This window comes from Podarcis erhardii (genome assembly GCF_964252035.2).
Source record: "Podarcis erhardii genome assembly, chromosome: 15".
In the NCBI taxonomy this organism is placed as follows: domain Eukaryota; kingdom Metazoa; phylum Chordata; class Lepidosauria; order Squamata; family Lacertidae; genus Podarcis; species Podarcis erhardii.
In genome coordinates, this window is record NC_138505.1 from 27,228,350 (window position 1) to 27,244,488 (window position 16,139).

Sequence of the window (16,139 nt, forward strand, 5' to 3'; positions counted from 1 at the left end):
GCAGTCTGGGATACTAGCATCACTCCAGGTGTCACGTGAAACCTTCAAAACATGCGGCACAAAGATAATCTCTCCCTTTTACAGTAGGTCCCCCCCTCCACAGAATTAGGCCATCTTCTCTTTTCCCTGCCCCCACCCCCAAATTTAGACCAAGTAAAAGACACTTGCAAAAAAAAAAAATACTGTTTAAGCCCATGTACTCAAGGTTATACTGCTGTCAGAAGTATAGGAATGGGGTGCAGCTGTAAGATTTGTCAATTCCAGCACTTCTTTTTTCTTACTTCACCGGTCTTAAATTCAGATCTCCATATTTCTACAGCAATTTGCATTTTTTTAAAACTAAAAATCCTCATGAAAGTCCAGCATTTTGTGTAATTCTTCCCCCAAGCAAACACATTTTGTATGCAATTTTGGCTAATACACACATTTCTGTGAGCTGCTTCCCTAACATAATTCATTTGTTTCGGGTCGCATATTGGTTTAATAGGCGTGAATTAGGTAGTTTCTCATTAAAGTGCAAACCACCTTGAGCTTCTTCTGAGGTGCTAGGGCCCCTTCTCAGCACTGCAGATGCTACACTGTGCTGCAAGCCTAGGGGGCCACATGGGAGGGGGTTCATGGTTGGTTCCACCCTTTCACACTTCCTTCCCTCTCCCCCACCCCCAGTTTCTGGGAGGGTGGTGCAGGTGCCTCTCATTACCATTCTAGAAGGTGCCAGAAAGCAATACCCTCCATTGGCCTCCCATGCTGGTGATGCCACGGGAAGAAGGGCCCAAAATGGTGTCAGAGCGGAGGAGTCAGGGCTGCTGGAGGTATGACATTCAGCACAGCCTGGGTTTTCTTACAGTTATCGACTCATGCAGCTGACCTGCCTAGTTTCAGTTTGAGACTCTATTTGCTTTTCACAGACTTATTAACTAGCTCACAACCTTATGCAGAAGCTGTGAATTCTGAAAGCTGCTAGGGAGAGCTTTAAGAAGGTGGGGGAGGAAATACGTTGAACACTTGCAGCTGCACCTGAGAGAGACATTTTTGCATGCATTAATATTTGAGCATGGTCTAAATGGGGATTCACAGTTATCCGGCAGAATTGTTGGGTGACCCATCGTCTCAGGGTTACATGAGGTACAAAAGCGGTCCAGCACATTGTAATGGTGGCAGTTCATACCTGCAGGCCATATTTGTAGGAATAATTGGGGAGGGGGAGAGAGAGAAGAAAGTGGGTGGTACATTCCAGTGGTTCACTTGCACTGGTAGACTTTTCTTCCTGTTATTTGGGACACAGAATATGGTAAGAGGTAGGGAACCCAGAGGAACCTCTGACCGTTGAAAACAGCAGCAGGAATGGCTGCTTGCAGAGTCTCGTTCATGTTGACCAAATCTCTGCAGAGTGCTGTGTGGCCATGCAGTATGGAAATGATTCACTCCAGAGCAAATCTTCTGAGAGAGAGCAAACGGGATAAAATGTACCTTGTTACAGATGAATAAATTGAGAGATGGGGAGAAATGGTGCAGAACACACCCACTTGTATGAAAACAAGGGGGAAAGATGTATGAACAGACAAGGCAAGGCAGATGCAGTGTGAAAATTAGAAATGAAATGAGAAATGATATTGCAGTTTAAAACTGGTGATCATCAGAGCCCTTGGTTTAAAAATGTCCTTCCCACGTATTGGATTGCCCCAAACAACATGGCAACCGTGTTGATCCTTACTCCCCTCCATGGATCATGTAGCAGGCTGGAAGAATTGTGAGGTTGGAAGAGCCATGTGGAAGAATGCTGAGGAAATCTGAAGCAGTACAGTACCTTAATTTGTTGGGTATCATTTGGCTCAACACAAAACAAAAACAAAACTAGTTTGGGATAGTTTAAGCTTGGCTCCAGTTTGCGATTTGATATAGCAATTACAGCATCCATCATTTCAAGCTTCTCCAGATTCACTAGGCTTGTGTCAAAGTATGCAAGGTCTTGCAGAAGCCTGCAGCCTCACTCGGCAAAAGTAGCCCTCCAGGTCACCACCGCTCCTGTATGACTGTATTTATTTATTTCTTAAATTCATATCCCACCCTTCCTCCCGAAGGAGCACACTCCAGTTTACTCTACATCCAGTGCATGTCCACTGCTGGTATCTGATGCTGTTTGTACATAATGTTAGTTACAACTTCCCTTTATTACATATATAGCTCAAGATATGACCTAACCCCTCCCCTGACAGCATATGAATCAATATGGCTAATTTGACCCAATAACACCCCCTCATCACACACAGAGACAAAACTCACTGCAAGCAACCGAATGCAGCCAGCCATGCTCTGGGCTCTCCAATCTCTCGCTTTGCAACAATGAATGAATAAATAAATGATCTGTCCACATGGCGCTGACACAAAAACTCTGCACATACGCTATGCAAAAGAACGGAATATTATTCTCCCCCCTTCTCTCTCCCCCCACCTCACAATGTCTATGACAACAATGTCTCACACCAAATGTAACTGCCATATAGGAAGGACTATGTGTGTTGAAACATTATACAGTGGTGCCCCGCAAGACGAATGCCTCGCAAGACGGAAAACCCGCTAGACGAAAGGGTTTTCCGTTTTGGAGGTGTTTCGCAAAACGAATTTCCTATGGGCTTGCTTCGCAAGACGAAAATGTCTTGCGAGTTCCTGCGGTTTTTTTCCCCTCCCCCCCCCTTTTCTAAGCCGCTAAGCCACTTATCTGCTTATCCGCAAAGCCGCTAATAGCGCTAATCCGTCAATGGGCTTGCTTCGCAAGACGAAAAAACCGCTAGACGAAGAGATTAATTTCTCGGAACGGATTAATTTCGTCTTGCGAGGCACCACTGTATGTACCTTTGTTATTCATGAAAATCTTTTAATAAAAAAGTAAATTAAAATAAAACAATGTTAGCCACAAGCCACATCTATCCTGGAGTTTCTTGAGAAATACAACCGTGCCTTGGGTCTCAAACGCCTTGACTCCCGAACAAATCGGCTCCCGAACAATCGAAACCTGGAAGTGAGTGTTCCAGTTTTTGAACGATTTTCGGAAGCCGAGTGTCCAGCGCTCCTGCAGCCAATTGGAAGCCACACCTTGGTTTTTGAATGGTTCCGGGAGTTGAACGGACTCCCAGAATGCATTCTGTTCAAGAACCAAAGTACGACTAGTGCATTTTGATGTGTTTCCTCCCAAACCAGCAACTGAAAACTTAAGCCATTTGAAGACACTCAATGCTCCCTCTCCACCCACTGGAGTGGACAGATAGTGGGCGACTTGGAAATATGTCTAGCTGTCCTGATGTGAACAACGATGTGCAAATGTGATTTGATGCAGAAGTGGTTTGCTCCATTTTAAGTCAGTCTTGTGATGGGTTCCATTTGTACTGTGCTGGCTACAATAAGTTCTGGAAAATATAAAACTTGGGTGAGAATAGCATTTGGGGAATGAGTGGAATAGGGAGATCTGACCTTGTGTGCTATCATTGCAAAGGAGAAGTTTATCAGACTCGATGGTTTGCTCCACCTCTTCGTCCTACTTTGAGAGGCAGGTGGCATTTTATCACAGTCTGGGTGTTAAGACTATTTTTAAGCATGAGAACAAGGCTGGCTATCCATCATCCCATGTAGGGCGCTTACTTTGTAAGACGGTAGGCAAGGGATAGGAATTATTCACAAGCTGGCTACCCAAAGCACCAGTGAATGAAGAACTTTCTAATGGCAGGGCTGGTCAGCAGTGGAACAGAGGCTGCCTTAGAATGTGGTGGACTCGCCATTGTTGGAGATTTCTAAGCCGACGCTGGATGCTCAGGATACTTTAGTAGTGGATGTCCTGTTTGATGCATCTTCTAGTTCTGCGATTCTTTTCATACCACTACAGCCCAAGTTAGATCGTTTAAAGGATTTCATCCATTGCAGAGGTCTTTATTCACTGATGTTTGTTTGTTACACAAAATTCTGTTGATTTTTTTTATACACTCTCCTCCCTGGAAGAGAGGGGAGTGGTTGTGGGCGGGAGCCCGAGCACCGCCCCTAGCAGGGGGCGTTAGCCCCCTGCCTCCACCTCACCTGGCTGGCGCCCACGCCCCCCGGTAGGCATCCAACCAGGTGCCTCAGAGGGGGTGTGTTCAGCAGCCTTTTGCAGCAGCGCCAGCCTCTCCCCGGCCTCATTCTTCGCCGTCGTCTCGTCGCGAGTCACCCACCCTCCGCTCCCTTTGAGTTAGGGCTTAGGTCATTGGCCTTGCTATGGACCTTAGGTTGGTCGCCCTGGTTGCCCAGGGGGCCTGGTAGGAGTTTTTCCATTTGGCATTGGGCTTTTTGGTTTTTTCGCCTACCTCGTAGCAATCGTCACAACTTTTGTAGTATTGGTGGGTAGGTTAGGCATTGGAATAATGTGTTGTGGTGTGACGAAGTGCTAGGTGTGGCCATCGCCTATGCCTTCAATTTTTGGGTATTCCGTTAAAGGAATCTGGCGGTCGTGTATTCTGTCTGATGCCTGCTTGGCGGGAGGCCATGGCACAACCCTCGGTGACATCAGGGGTGAGCCTATAGTTGGATTAGCATCAACAGACTCCACCTACTGGTGAATAAACCCACTTGTTTTAGAGATCCAATGCCTAAGCCAATACCTTTTCACTGCTGTAACCAATAAAGTTGTGGCCTTTCCTTGCCCATTAACCTTATATCACGTGTCCTTGTGTCTTCATTTCACATTGTGGGGGTCGGGTCCTCGAACCACAACATACTTTAGGCTTTGCTAAAAGCTGGGAGCGGAGAGGGAAATAAAACAACCCTGCTTCCTTCTCTCTCCCTTTCATCTGTCAAATGGCAATGGGTCTACCCTGATTCTCCGTTAAAAGAGAGTGGGAGGAAGGGAGTTTGACCAGGCCGACATCTCAGTTCTGTTTGTTTTAATGGTTGGTTCTTTGTTGTGTAGATTTCCGGCTCATTTATGCACTGCCCTATTTATGTGTCTGTCTGTGGGTAGATGATGCCTCTTTGTAAAATAAGTCTTACACTGAACTATGGCTCTGCCTAACTGGTAATGTGAGGGGGCTTGGTTCCCAGTTAAGTGGAAAAGCTAAAGAGGGCTACACAAACCTGAGCAAAGGAGCATCCAGAGAAAACCATCTTGCAGATTTATAAACCAGAAGGCAGAGAGAAGGCAGAACTGTTAAGTACCTGGGAAAAGTAGAACTTAAGGACTTGCAACCCAGAATAGGTAGGGAGATAGAAAACACCTAGCTAAATTAGATTGTGCTCAAATCCTGCTTGCGGGTTTCCCACACCCCCCCATCTGGTTGGCCACAATGAGGACACAATGCTGGGTTAGATGGCCCATTGGCCTGATCCAGCATGTCCTTATGTTATCAAACAAGTTCAGTTCTCAAGACTCTTATGAATTACAATCAGGGGTCAGCAAACTTTTATCAGCAGGGAGCTGGTCCACTGTCCCTCAGACCTTGTGGGGGGCCAGACTATATTTTGAAAAGAAAAAAAAAGAACAAATTCCTATGCTCCACAAATAACCCAGAGGTGCATTTTAAATAAAAACATGCATTATACTCATCTAAAAACACCAGGCAGGCTCCAGAAATAACCCAGAGATGCATTTTAAATAAAAGTACACATTCTACTCATGTAAAAACATGCTGATTCCTGGACTGTCCACGGGCTGGATTTAGAAGGCGATAGGGCCAGATCCGGCCCCCAGGCCTTAGTTTGCCAACCCATGAATTACATCTTGTGGTGTTGAAGGAGCAGAAATGCTGATCACAGTTTGAAACTTTTAAATAGTTAAGAATCCATGGAGAATGCATGAGGAGCCAGAAGAGTGGAGATGGGCAAATGTTGTCCCTGCCTTCAAAAGGTGAGGTAAAGAGCAGGTCTCGAAAACTACAGACCATGCCAGTTTGACAATGAGGCCTGGCAAAATTCTAGTACACGCTATTAAAATTAGCATGTACAATGATTACTAGGAGCCAGCAGGGGTCATCAAGAATAAATCATACCAAACCAATCTCACCTTCTTCTTTTTTATATACCGTATTTTTCGCTCTATAAGATGCACCAGACCACAAGACGCACCTAGTTTTTGGAGGAGGAAAACAAGAAAAAAAATATTCTGAATCTCAGAAGCCAGAACAGCAAGAGGGATCGCTGTGCAGTGAAAGCAGCAATCCCTCTTGCTGTTCTGGCTTCTACGATCGCTGCACAGCCTGCATTTGCTCCATAAGACACGCACACATTTCCCCTTACATTTTAGGAGGGGAAAAGTGAGTCTTATAGAGCAAAAAATACGGTAACTACTATTTGATAACCAAGTGGATTGTGGAAATCCCATGGACATATTATGATTTCAGCAAAGCAGTTGACAGAAGCCTCCTGTGATATACTTGTTAACAATATGGTAAAATGTGGGCAGGATGATACTGCCATTGGGTGGAACCACAGCTGCCTGAACAACTGTACACAATATGTGCTTGTTCATGGCTCAGCATCAGCCTGCAAGGGAGATCTCAAGTGGAGTGCCCCAGAGCTCTGTTCTAGGCCCTGTACTCTGCAACATTTTTATAAATGGCTTGGATGAGGGAGTAGAGGCAATGCCTATCAGATTTGCAGGTAATCAGTGGGGCCACAGGGCTTGCTGCTTCGCTACACTACACCGAATGTTCCTTATAACCACAGCTGACAACTAGGCCTTGCCTCTCCATCTACAAAGGTGTTTGAAGCACCTCTTGCTTTCTTGGTGCTTCTGCTGAGGCAATAATGTATAGCAGCCTTCATCAACCTGCTGCTGTTCCACATGTTCCAGACTAAATACTCATCAGCATGTACCAGCTGGGGATGATGGGAGTTGTAGTCAAAATATCTGGAAGGCACCAGATTGATGAAGAAGACTGCTGTACAGGATGCTTAATCAGCCTGCACTCCTTTCCCTCCATGTTTAATAATGCATGATTAATAAAACCCCAGTTTATTTTACCACCATTCATGGTTGGCCCCTAAGCCTTTAAGTAACTAATTCACTGTTGTCGCCTGGGAACCCTCTGCTGAAGCGTATACATTCAACCATCTCATATGGCCCTCGAGCTTATTTACAGTGGCCGTCTGTTGTATTCATACTCCCGTTTTTAGTGTACGGAAGTGCCATTTGGAAAAGCAAGGGATGGCAGTGGGCGAGGTGGATTTGAGAGGCTTCGAATAGAACAATCTGGCACCTTTAAGGTGGGGGAACTAGAACATGTGGTGAGCTGGTGCGACAGCCAAGGAATTGAGTGAAAACAGAGAGAGAGAGAGAGTGCTTAAAAACCAGCAGCCAGGCAGAAAATCTGATAATTGTGAAGACAATGTTGAAGAAGAAGAAGAGTTTGGATTTGATATCCCACCTTTCACTCCCCTTCAGGAGTCTCAAAGCGGCTAACATTATCCTTTTCCTTCCTCCCCCACAACAAACACTCTGTGAGGTGAGTGGGGCTGAGAGACTTCAAAGAAGTGTGACTAGCCCAAGGTCACCCAGCAGCTGCATGTGGAGGAGCGGAGATGCGAACCCGGTTCCCCAGATTACGAGACTACCGCTCTTAACCACTACACCACACTGGCTCTCTATTGCATGGATGTTTCTCCTGGAAGGCTTGTGGCAAGGACGCTGCCTCTTCTTGATTCACATCAAGAGGTGCACATTGGGGACCAACTTACAATGGGAGTCAAATACAAATGAGCTCAGAATATCCAGTGGACATGCTTCAAGAAAAAACTTATAAGAATGGGGCCAGAATAGAATATATCCCGTGATCCGAGAACGATCCGAGATAGTTCAGGAACTGCATTTAGGGAACCTTGAGATGCCATAGAAGAATGTTCTTTAACCTAGCTTCCAAGGTTGTTTAGGAGTTCCAAATACATCATAAGGTGTGGGCAGATGACTAATAACAGATGTACCATGAAAGTCCTATCCACAAAGTTTCCAGTGGTGTGTGAGTGTGTGGCTTGTACATACCCCATCCTGTCTTTGCAGTTGTGTGTAAGATGGAACATCTCGAAAAAGCAAGTATATACAGTGGTACCTTGGGTTACATACGCTTCAGGTTACAGACTCCGCTAACCCAGAAATATTACCTTGGGTTAAGAACTTTGCTTCAGGATGAGAACAGAAATTGCGCGGCGGCAGCGGGAGGTCCCATTAGCTAAAGTGGTGCTTCAGGTTAAGAACAGTTTCAGGTTAAGAACGGACCTCCGGAACAAACTACCATATTTTCCGTTCTATAAGATGCACCAGATCATAAGACACACCTAGTTTTTGGTGGAGGAAAACAAGAAAAAAATACTCTGAATCTCAGAAGCCAGAACAGCAAGAGGGATTGCTGCGCAGTGAAAGCAGCGATCCCTCTTGCTGTTGTGGCTTCTAGGATAGCTGCGCAGCCTGCATTCGCTCCATAAGAAGCACACACATTTCCCCTTACTTTTTAGGAGAAAAAAGGGAGTCTTATAGAGCAAAAAATACAGTAAGTACTTAAACTGAGGTACCACTGTATATAGAAAGAGAAGCACTGAACCTGCGTAGCCAAATCAAAGCCCATGCTTAGCCTTGACTGCTTAACTGCTTATTTACTTAGCTTCTGCCCCTCCTTTCGATCTCCAAGGCAGCTTACATAAAACAATAAAATGCAATTAAGTTGAGGCTGCTTCTGTCACCTCAGGCATAGCATTGCTCTGGGGTGGCTGTTTGCCACTCCCAAAACCCCATTTGTCATCCAGCCATTCTGCCTTTTTCTATCCCTTTCCATCTAATCTACCAGTTTCCTGGATGCACTTCCTTCTCCCATCTCCCACAACTGCAGGTGTTCTATCACTCAGGCTGAGAGAGGAACTAGGACACCGAGCGAAACAAAAATGAGTAAGAGTGGCAAGATTTCTCCCTCTGTTGTTTCCCCCCCTGCTGCCTATTGTTTCCCCTATACCACTTTCCCATCTCTGGAAGGAAAAAAAGCATGTGTACTCCCATTTCTCCCACCCAATGGTGAGGAAGCTTCTTTGGAGAATATAATTTTGAAGCCCACACCTTAAATAAATGACAGCTCAAGAGGGTATGGAGATTCTCCTGGGACTTGTTATTCAAGAGCAGAATGGAGCCCACTTTTCCTCCTATTTTTGGCTGCATTTCTAGTTATCACATTACTTGCTGCCCAGGAAATTCACAATAATGTACTACAGAAGCACTAAGAATTAATGCATTTGCAGAGTAGATAGGCTGCAAAGTGGGCAGGCTTTTGGCTGGAGCACAGAGGATGCCTCTGAAAATGGCTTCCCTGATTAGACTGAACCTTGCTCTGGCCATAACGTGCAGAGGTATTTTTCTAGAAGTGCGCCTGGCTTTTGAGATAATGTGTGAATAATATCAGTTTTATCAGCAAAGCAATGTTCTGTACTCCTTGAAAACCATCCCAATAAGAGCAATTGGAGTGCCATATTCTTGTTAAAGAGCTGCAGCATGCAGAGGTTTATTTAAGAAAGGAAGGTTTAGGATGCTTCTGTCCTTCGTGGCTGTATAGGTGTGTTTGAAAACATGCAGGCAGTGTCTTCAAAAGGCTCCAGGGGGTGGCAGGTATCATCATACTTTGCTCCTGATTTGCATAATTTCTTTTGAGTACAGAATCTCAAATGGATTCACTTGATGTAGAATTTGGGTTTCATCTCTGTGCAGACTCTTCTGTGCTTATTCTCAAGTTTAGCCATGATGACCAAAGGAGGACCTAGGGGTGTGTGACTGGTGCGGTCACACTGGGTGGGGAGCTTCTGGGGTGCTGCAACTATGACACCCAATGGAACTCAATGCAACTATGACACCCAATGATTTTGGCACAGCACAAGGTGCCACTGAGATTTGAGGTGCCAAGTGAAGTGGTGCACAGGTGCCAATTTGCTTTGTGAAGATAACAGTTATAATCCATATTTGGAGATTTTCAAAGTGGTACATGCTTTACAGTTGTTTGCTTCCTCAAGTTCCTTTTCACCTTCGTAGGAGTCCCATTTTGAATTGTTTGTGCTCTACAATGCAAGCCTGGCTCCCATGTGTGGCCTTGAGGGCACTTCATGCAGTTCCCTCCCCACAGGTGGACAGACAGCTGTGAGCCTTGTCAGAACTTCCATAGAGAGAGAGAGAGAACATACCCCACGTAAGGCATTCTGAGAGTCTGGGAGAAAAGTCTGAAGGGAGTGAACGGATGAATAAGCCTGTGAATGGGAGCTGGTTTTGTTGTGTTTCTTTGCCCTTTCTCCCTTTTCGTTTGTGCTCTTGAAAACTTCAATTTCACTGTGGGTTTCTAGTCATAACTCATGCCTGCCTTAAAATGTTTTGCTGTCCTTGCTTGCATCCACCAGGGAGATGGTGGCCTTTTCAGGAGGGGCACGCTGGTTAATAATAATAATAATTATTATTATTATTATTATTCGTACCCCACCTATCTGACTGGGTTGCCCCAGCCACTTTGGGCAGCTTCCTACATATATAGAAACATAATAAAACATTACACATTAAAAGGCTTCTCTATACAGGGCTGCCTTCAGATGTCTTTTAAAGGTTATATCATTACTCATCTCCTTGACAACTGATGGGAGGGAGTTCCACAGGGCGGGCGCCACTACTGAGAAAGCCCTCTGCCTGGTTGCCTGTAGCTTCACTTCTCGCAGTGAGGGAACCGCCAAAGGCCCTCAGAGCTGGACCTTAGTGTCTGGGCTGAACAATGTGGGTGGAGACACTCCTTCAGGTATCCAGTGTCAAGGCCGTTTAGGTTAAGAAACAGTCTTCTAAGAAAGGTTTACCTGGCACCAGTTGAAGACCTTTCTCTTCACCCAGGCCTTTTTGATAATTTACGTAGTTTTAAAATCTGTGTTTTGACTTTCAGGCTATAGTGACACCCCCCACCCCACCCCAGCTTTAGCTGTATCTATGTTGCTTTTGATTTTATGTCTTCCATATATTATTTTGCTTATTTTGGTTTTTTACTGATTTAATGTAAGTTTCCTACAGAACTTTATTTAACTTCTGTCTTATTTTATTTATTTTAACTTTGTGTTGTGGTGTGGTATGCTAATGCAAATGAATAAAGTAGCTAATATTTTATCATCAAGCTATTTGTTATAGCCATGTTCGGACTTACGTGGAACATATGATATAAATTCCTTAAGTAAAAGGCACTTCGTTGTAGTCAATTTATGCCCCACCTTTCCATCAGAAGATGTCCAAGGCAGCTAACAGAACAAAAATTAAAAACCAGTATCAATATCAAAACAGGGTTAAAGGGCACGGCATCAACAAAATAAGCAGGAGTCAAACAGATGGCAGATAAAATTAATCTGCCAAGTTTTAAACCGCCTGCAGGAATGGATGTCTTCAAAAGGGTCATGTATACCAACCCACATGTATACCAATGCCAATGAACTGCTACCAGTCTGCAGTGTGTATAACAGCTCTAGAGCAGATTCTGTACAATTTATCTATGGGATTGAAAGGATTAAGCTCCTAATTGGTGCTGTTGACAGATCAGCTTCTACAGATTAAAGGCAGTGCTCTGATCTAATCCAGTTATCTGGGCTCTGTGGCTGCCTGGACCTCACTGCCTCCTCTGCAGAAGAGGAAGAGGAGGAGTGTCTCGAGGACTGGAGGAGCAGGCGTCTGTGAGGAAAGGGAAGCACCGTGTTTGTGGAAGGAAATGCTGGAGGGTGGCTGTGGCACTTGGACCAATATGCTAATCAGCTGGCAGCAACCGTTGCCCATGCAGAAAGTGCAACGTAAATTGGAAGATCGTTTTGTAATTGAGATTGGTTGGGGGGACGGGACTGCTCCAAGTACCTCCATAGAGGTGTCAGTATTTGTTGTTGTTTAGTTGTTTAGTTGTGTCCGACTCTTCTTGACCCCCTGGACCAGAGAACGCCAGGCACTCCTGTCTTCCACTGCCTCCCGCAGTTTGGTCAAACTCATGCTGGTAGCTTCGAGAACACTATCCAACCATCTCGTCCTCTGTCGTCCCCTTCTCCTTGTGCCCTTCATCTTTCCCAACATCAGGGTCCTTTCCAGGGAGTCTTCTCTTCTCATGAGGTGGCCAAAGTATTGGAGCCTCAGCTTCAGGATCTGTCCTTCCAGTGAGCACTCAGGGCTGATTTCCTTACATCACTACTGGGAAAACCATAGCTTTTACTATACGGACCTTTGTTGGCAAGGTGATGTCTCTACTTTTTAAGATGCTGTCTAGGTTTGTCATTGCTTTTCTCCCAAGAAGCAGGCGTCTTTTAATTTCGTGGCTGCTGTCACCATCTGCAGTGATCATGGAGCCCAAAAAAGTAAAATCTCTCTCTGCCTCCATTTCTTCCCCTTCTATTTGCCAGGAGGTGATGAGACCAGTGGCCATGATCTTCGTTTTTTTGATGTTGAGCTTCAGACCATATTTTGCGCTCTCCTCTTTCACTCTCAATAAAAGGTTCTTTAATTCCTCCTCACTTTCTGCCATCAAGGTTGTGTCATCTGCATATCTGAGGTTGTTGAGGTTGTCAGTAGTTATCCCTGTGTTATCAGAAGAGCCTGCTGGCTTAGCCCAATGGCCCATCCAGTCCAGCATCCTGTTCTCACAGCAGCCAACTAGATGCCTGTGGGAAACCAGCAAGCAGGATTCAAGCACAAGTACGCTCTCCCCTCCTGTGATTTCCAGCAACTAGTATTTGGAAGCATTGCTGCCTCTGACTGTGGAGGCAGAGCACAGTCATTGTGGCTTATAGAAGGGTTGGGCATAAGGAGGGCTGGGTTCTCCCGGTAGACCTCTGTGCAATTTGCAGTCACTTGTATAGGCTGTCTGGCTCTTTAATGATAGCAACAGCATAGCTGCTTTTCCCACCTGAATTAAGCTGCTGAAATGAAGAAAGCTGACCAGGAGTAGACTTCTGTGTGAAAGCAGTGTGCGCTCAGTCTAGCTCTGCTACAGGAAACAAACCCCCTGGTTCAGAATGTGCTCAGAAGGCCCGCTGTTCTTTAATTTTAAATATCTCTCTCATGCACCTGGCACTGGTTGGTAGATCTTGGGGTTTTAGTAAAACGAACACACACACGTGTCAATCTGACACACCTGGAGTCTGCCAACTCTGTTTCATAGCATGCCTTCCTCCAGGAATGATGCCTGCAGACGCCTAACCAAATTAGAGTTCAGGAAGAATGTAAGAAGAGTCCTTCTGCAAGAGGAAGGAAAAGACTCAGTTCAGCTTCCTGTTTCTGATGCTGGAGGGCCAGGTTTTTTTGGTGTATGGTGAAAACAAATGCTGGAATGGATGAGCCTTTGGTCTTATTGTCCAAAGAGCTGATCTTCGGTTCATTTTTAACTGTAACTGGGCTAAGTATTTGAGGAACCTAAAACCTATCCCCCCTCTGAAGCTTTTAATATTTATTTTTGCAGTTGCTTGCTGCAAATTTTAGAACGAAAATGACATTGACAGTTGCTTTATGGTTCTTAAATTGCAAATTTTAAAGTCTTGTATGGTTAACCGCTTTGGGCTACATAAGAAAAAAAATTAAGCTTTTTTGACCTGGTGGACCAGAAGATTGTCTCCCCCCACTTCGCAGGCAGTTCACCTGCCAATCACTTGATGTCATGAGACTGATGAATGGGCAGTCCTGTCAAAATTAACCTGTGGTGTGGAGGGAAGGTTCTGTGTTGGGATTGTGCTGGCAAATTGGCACCTAGCAGGATTGAACTCTCTGCTCACCAGCAGATAAGTGAAGGCTTCAATCCTGCTCTCCACAGCAGTCTGCTTTGCCAGAGCATTCCCTATAGGGAACGCCTTGGTGAGGTGGTACCCAGCAGGATTGAACCCTGCCCATCAGCTGATGTCACCCAGTGATGTCAGTTGACTGACAGGTGGCCGTGGTTACAGTGGAAATGGCCTCGTGGGTCAAATTGGACCACTGGCAGATGAAGATTGACCCATGGGCTGGAGATTCAACCCTCCCCTTTATAAAGACAGAAAATAATAATGTCAAGAAGTCTTAATATGACAGAAGCAACAAAGTAGTAAAGGCTAAGGTGTCCAGGATATTGATTAAAATGTTCAAATCAGATCATATATTTTTATTTATGTATGCCATTTAATCAGCAAAGTTTCTAAGCACCATACAATAAAATTATGTCTGTTCTGGTAGTTGCAGTCCAAAATATGCGGAGGACACCAGGTTAGAGAATGCTGTAAAGGAATCCTGGCTTTTTTGCTCAATTTAGAAAGTTGAGTCAGACTGGATGTGTTCTACTGGTTCCTGCTGGGGTTCTGACAGGGAGGGACAGTTTAACTTACTGTAGGCTGAAGTGTGTTGGGAGAAATCAGCAGGAAATGTCATAATATACGGGAAGACATGAGGAAATAGCAGAGCACTTCAGATACAAAACAGGTATGCACATGCTAATTATGAGATCATTGGAGTGGCTGATTACTGAATTGCTGAAGGGCAAATCTGTCAATTTAAGTTTCTCATTTTTCTCAACTTTAAATTCAGTTCTCTACACTTCCACATCATTTTACAAAGGTCCTCACTGAAATTTATCAGCGTTTTAGTGTGAACTTCTCTTAAGAGACACGTTTTTGTATGGCATTTTGCCCAATAGACACATGTTTGCAGAGCAGTTTCCCAAATATAATGCATTACTGTATGCTATTTTCACATACATTTGCATTTTTGGGCACACTTTAACCCAGCAGATGCATTTTTGGGCACACATTACTTGGCTGGAGAACTGCACTACAAAATTCGCAGAAGTGTGAATTTTGAAGGCTGCCTGTGTTGCAGTCCTTATATTGTTTTGGAAAGTTCCAGTTAAGTGGGTTTACCTTTAAATGTGGACTGAATCAAATTTCTCTCCCATCCCTAATCAAGAGTAGAGGAAGAAAGCTTAAGGGAAACAAGGGTGGGTGAGGCAGGAAGAACAAGGGGCAAATGTCAACAAAGGCCATCATACATGCTAAGGCTTCCCTCTCGTTTGAGTTGAGGAGTGAGGATCTATTTGGGTATTTGAGGAGCCCACAAAGACCCTCTAAAACAGCCTCCCTCCCTCCTGGGCTGATGTGAGTTGTAGTCCACAACATCTGTAGGGCATGAGGTTTGGGAAGGCTGCTCCAAAGGCAACAGAGTTTCTGCACTCATAGAATTGTAGAGTTAGAAGGCACCCCAAGGTTCATCTGGTCCAACCCCCTGCAATACAGGAATCACAGTTAAAGAATCCCTGGCAGATAGCCATTCAAACTCTGTTTAAAACTCTCCAATGAAGGAAAGCCCATTACCTCAGATAAACCCATTTGGAAAGCTTTGCTTTAAGATCTTGATTTAAAAATTCACTCCATGAATTGCAAAAGAAAAAGTTCAATGTCAAAAAGAGAGAAAGGAAAGCAATGGTGTGTGTGTGTGTGTGTGTGTACATGCACATGTGCATTCAATGGGTGTTGGACTCTGAGGCAACAGGGAAGGAAATGGTGGATCTGTCTCCCTTTTCCTCTTCTTCATTTTGGGAAAGACAGGGCTTTCCCTAGTCAAGACAGGGCTGTGCAGGAAGAGGAGGGTTGTCTTCTTCATGAGAAGAGCTTGTAAACAGCTCATGTGGGTTTGGGTAATAAAAACATCAGGCTGGGATGACAAAGGGATTAGGTTTGCTTTTGTGCCAGGCACACAATCTCCAGGGCTCCTCAGCCTTCAGCTAGCCGTGTTTTTGCTCCATTCGAAGATTTCCTGCTTTCTATTTGGGTTGCTTGCTTGGGGGAGGATAAGATGTTCAAGTTCCCCAGTTAAAGAAGTTCATTTAACGTTCCCCCCTCTGTCCCACTGTCTTAACAGGGGGAGACTGTGGCTTCATGTACCCAAACCTGACCAGCATAAAGAATCACGTCTGAAAGGGAAGCCGGATAAATGCAGCACAAGACTGGACAGGAGTTTTCACTGCACCTGATGGCATTGCTACAGCAACTGGAAACTACGAGTGAAACTTAGAAGTGCGGCAGAAGCCAGGGCACCTCCTCCTTGCCTTTGTACAGGAGAGCTATGCAGGAGAGCAAAAGGGGACACTGGGCAGATTTTGACCACTCTGTGGGCAAGGAAAGCTTCCCTTCCATAAGAGGAA

The 16,139-nt window shown here is 45.0% G+C and overlaps 2 protein-coding genes across 2 annotated transcripts in view; one reads left to right on the forward strand and one right to left on the reverse strand.

Moving 5' to 3' along the window:
• The window catches only part of DEPDC5 (DEP domain containing 5, GATOR1 subcomplex subunit), a 186,270-nt gene extending 170,283 nt beyond the window's left edge, over positions 1–15,987 (forward strand). The window contains exon 34 of the mRNA XM_081842742.1: positions 15,857–15,987. Coding sequence (XP_081698868.1) covers positions 15,857–15,889 — 33 coding nt within the window. The 3' untranslated portion in view covers positions 15,890–15,987. The remainder of the gene's footprint in view (positions 1–15,856) is intronic.
• RSPH14 (radial spoke head 14 homolog) overlaps positions 1–16,139 on the reverse strand; it is a 60,999-nt gene that overhangs the window by 18,210 nt on the left and 26,650 nt on the right. The gene's annotated exons all lie outside the window — the stretch shown is intronic.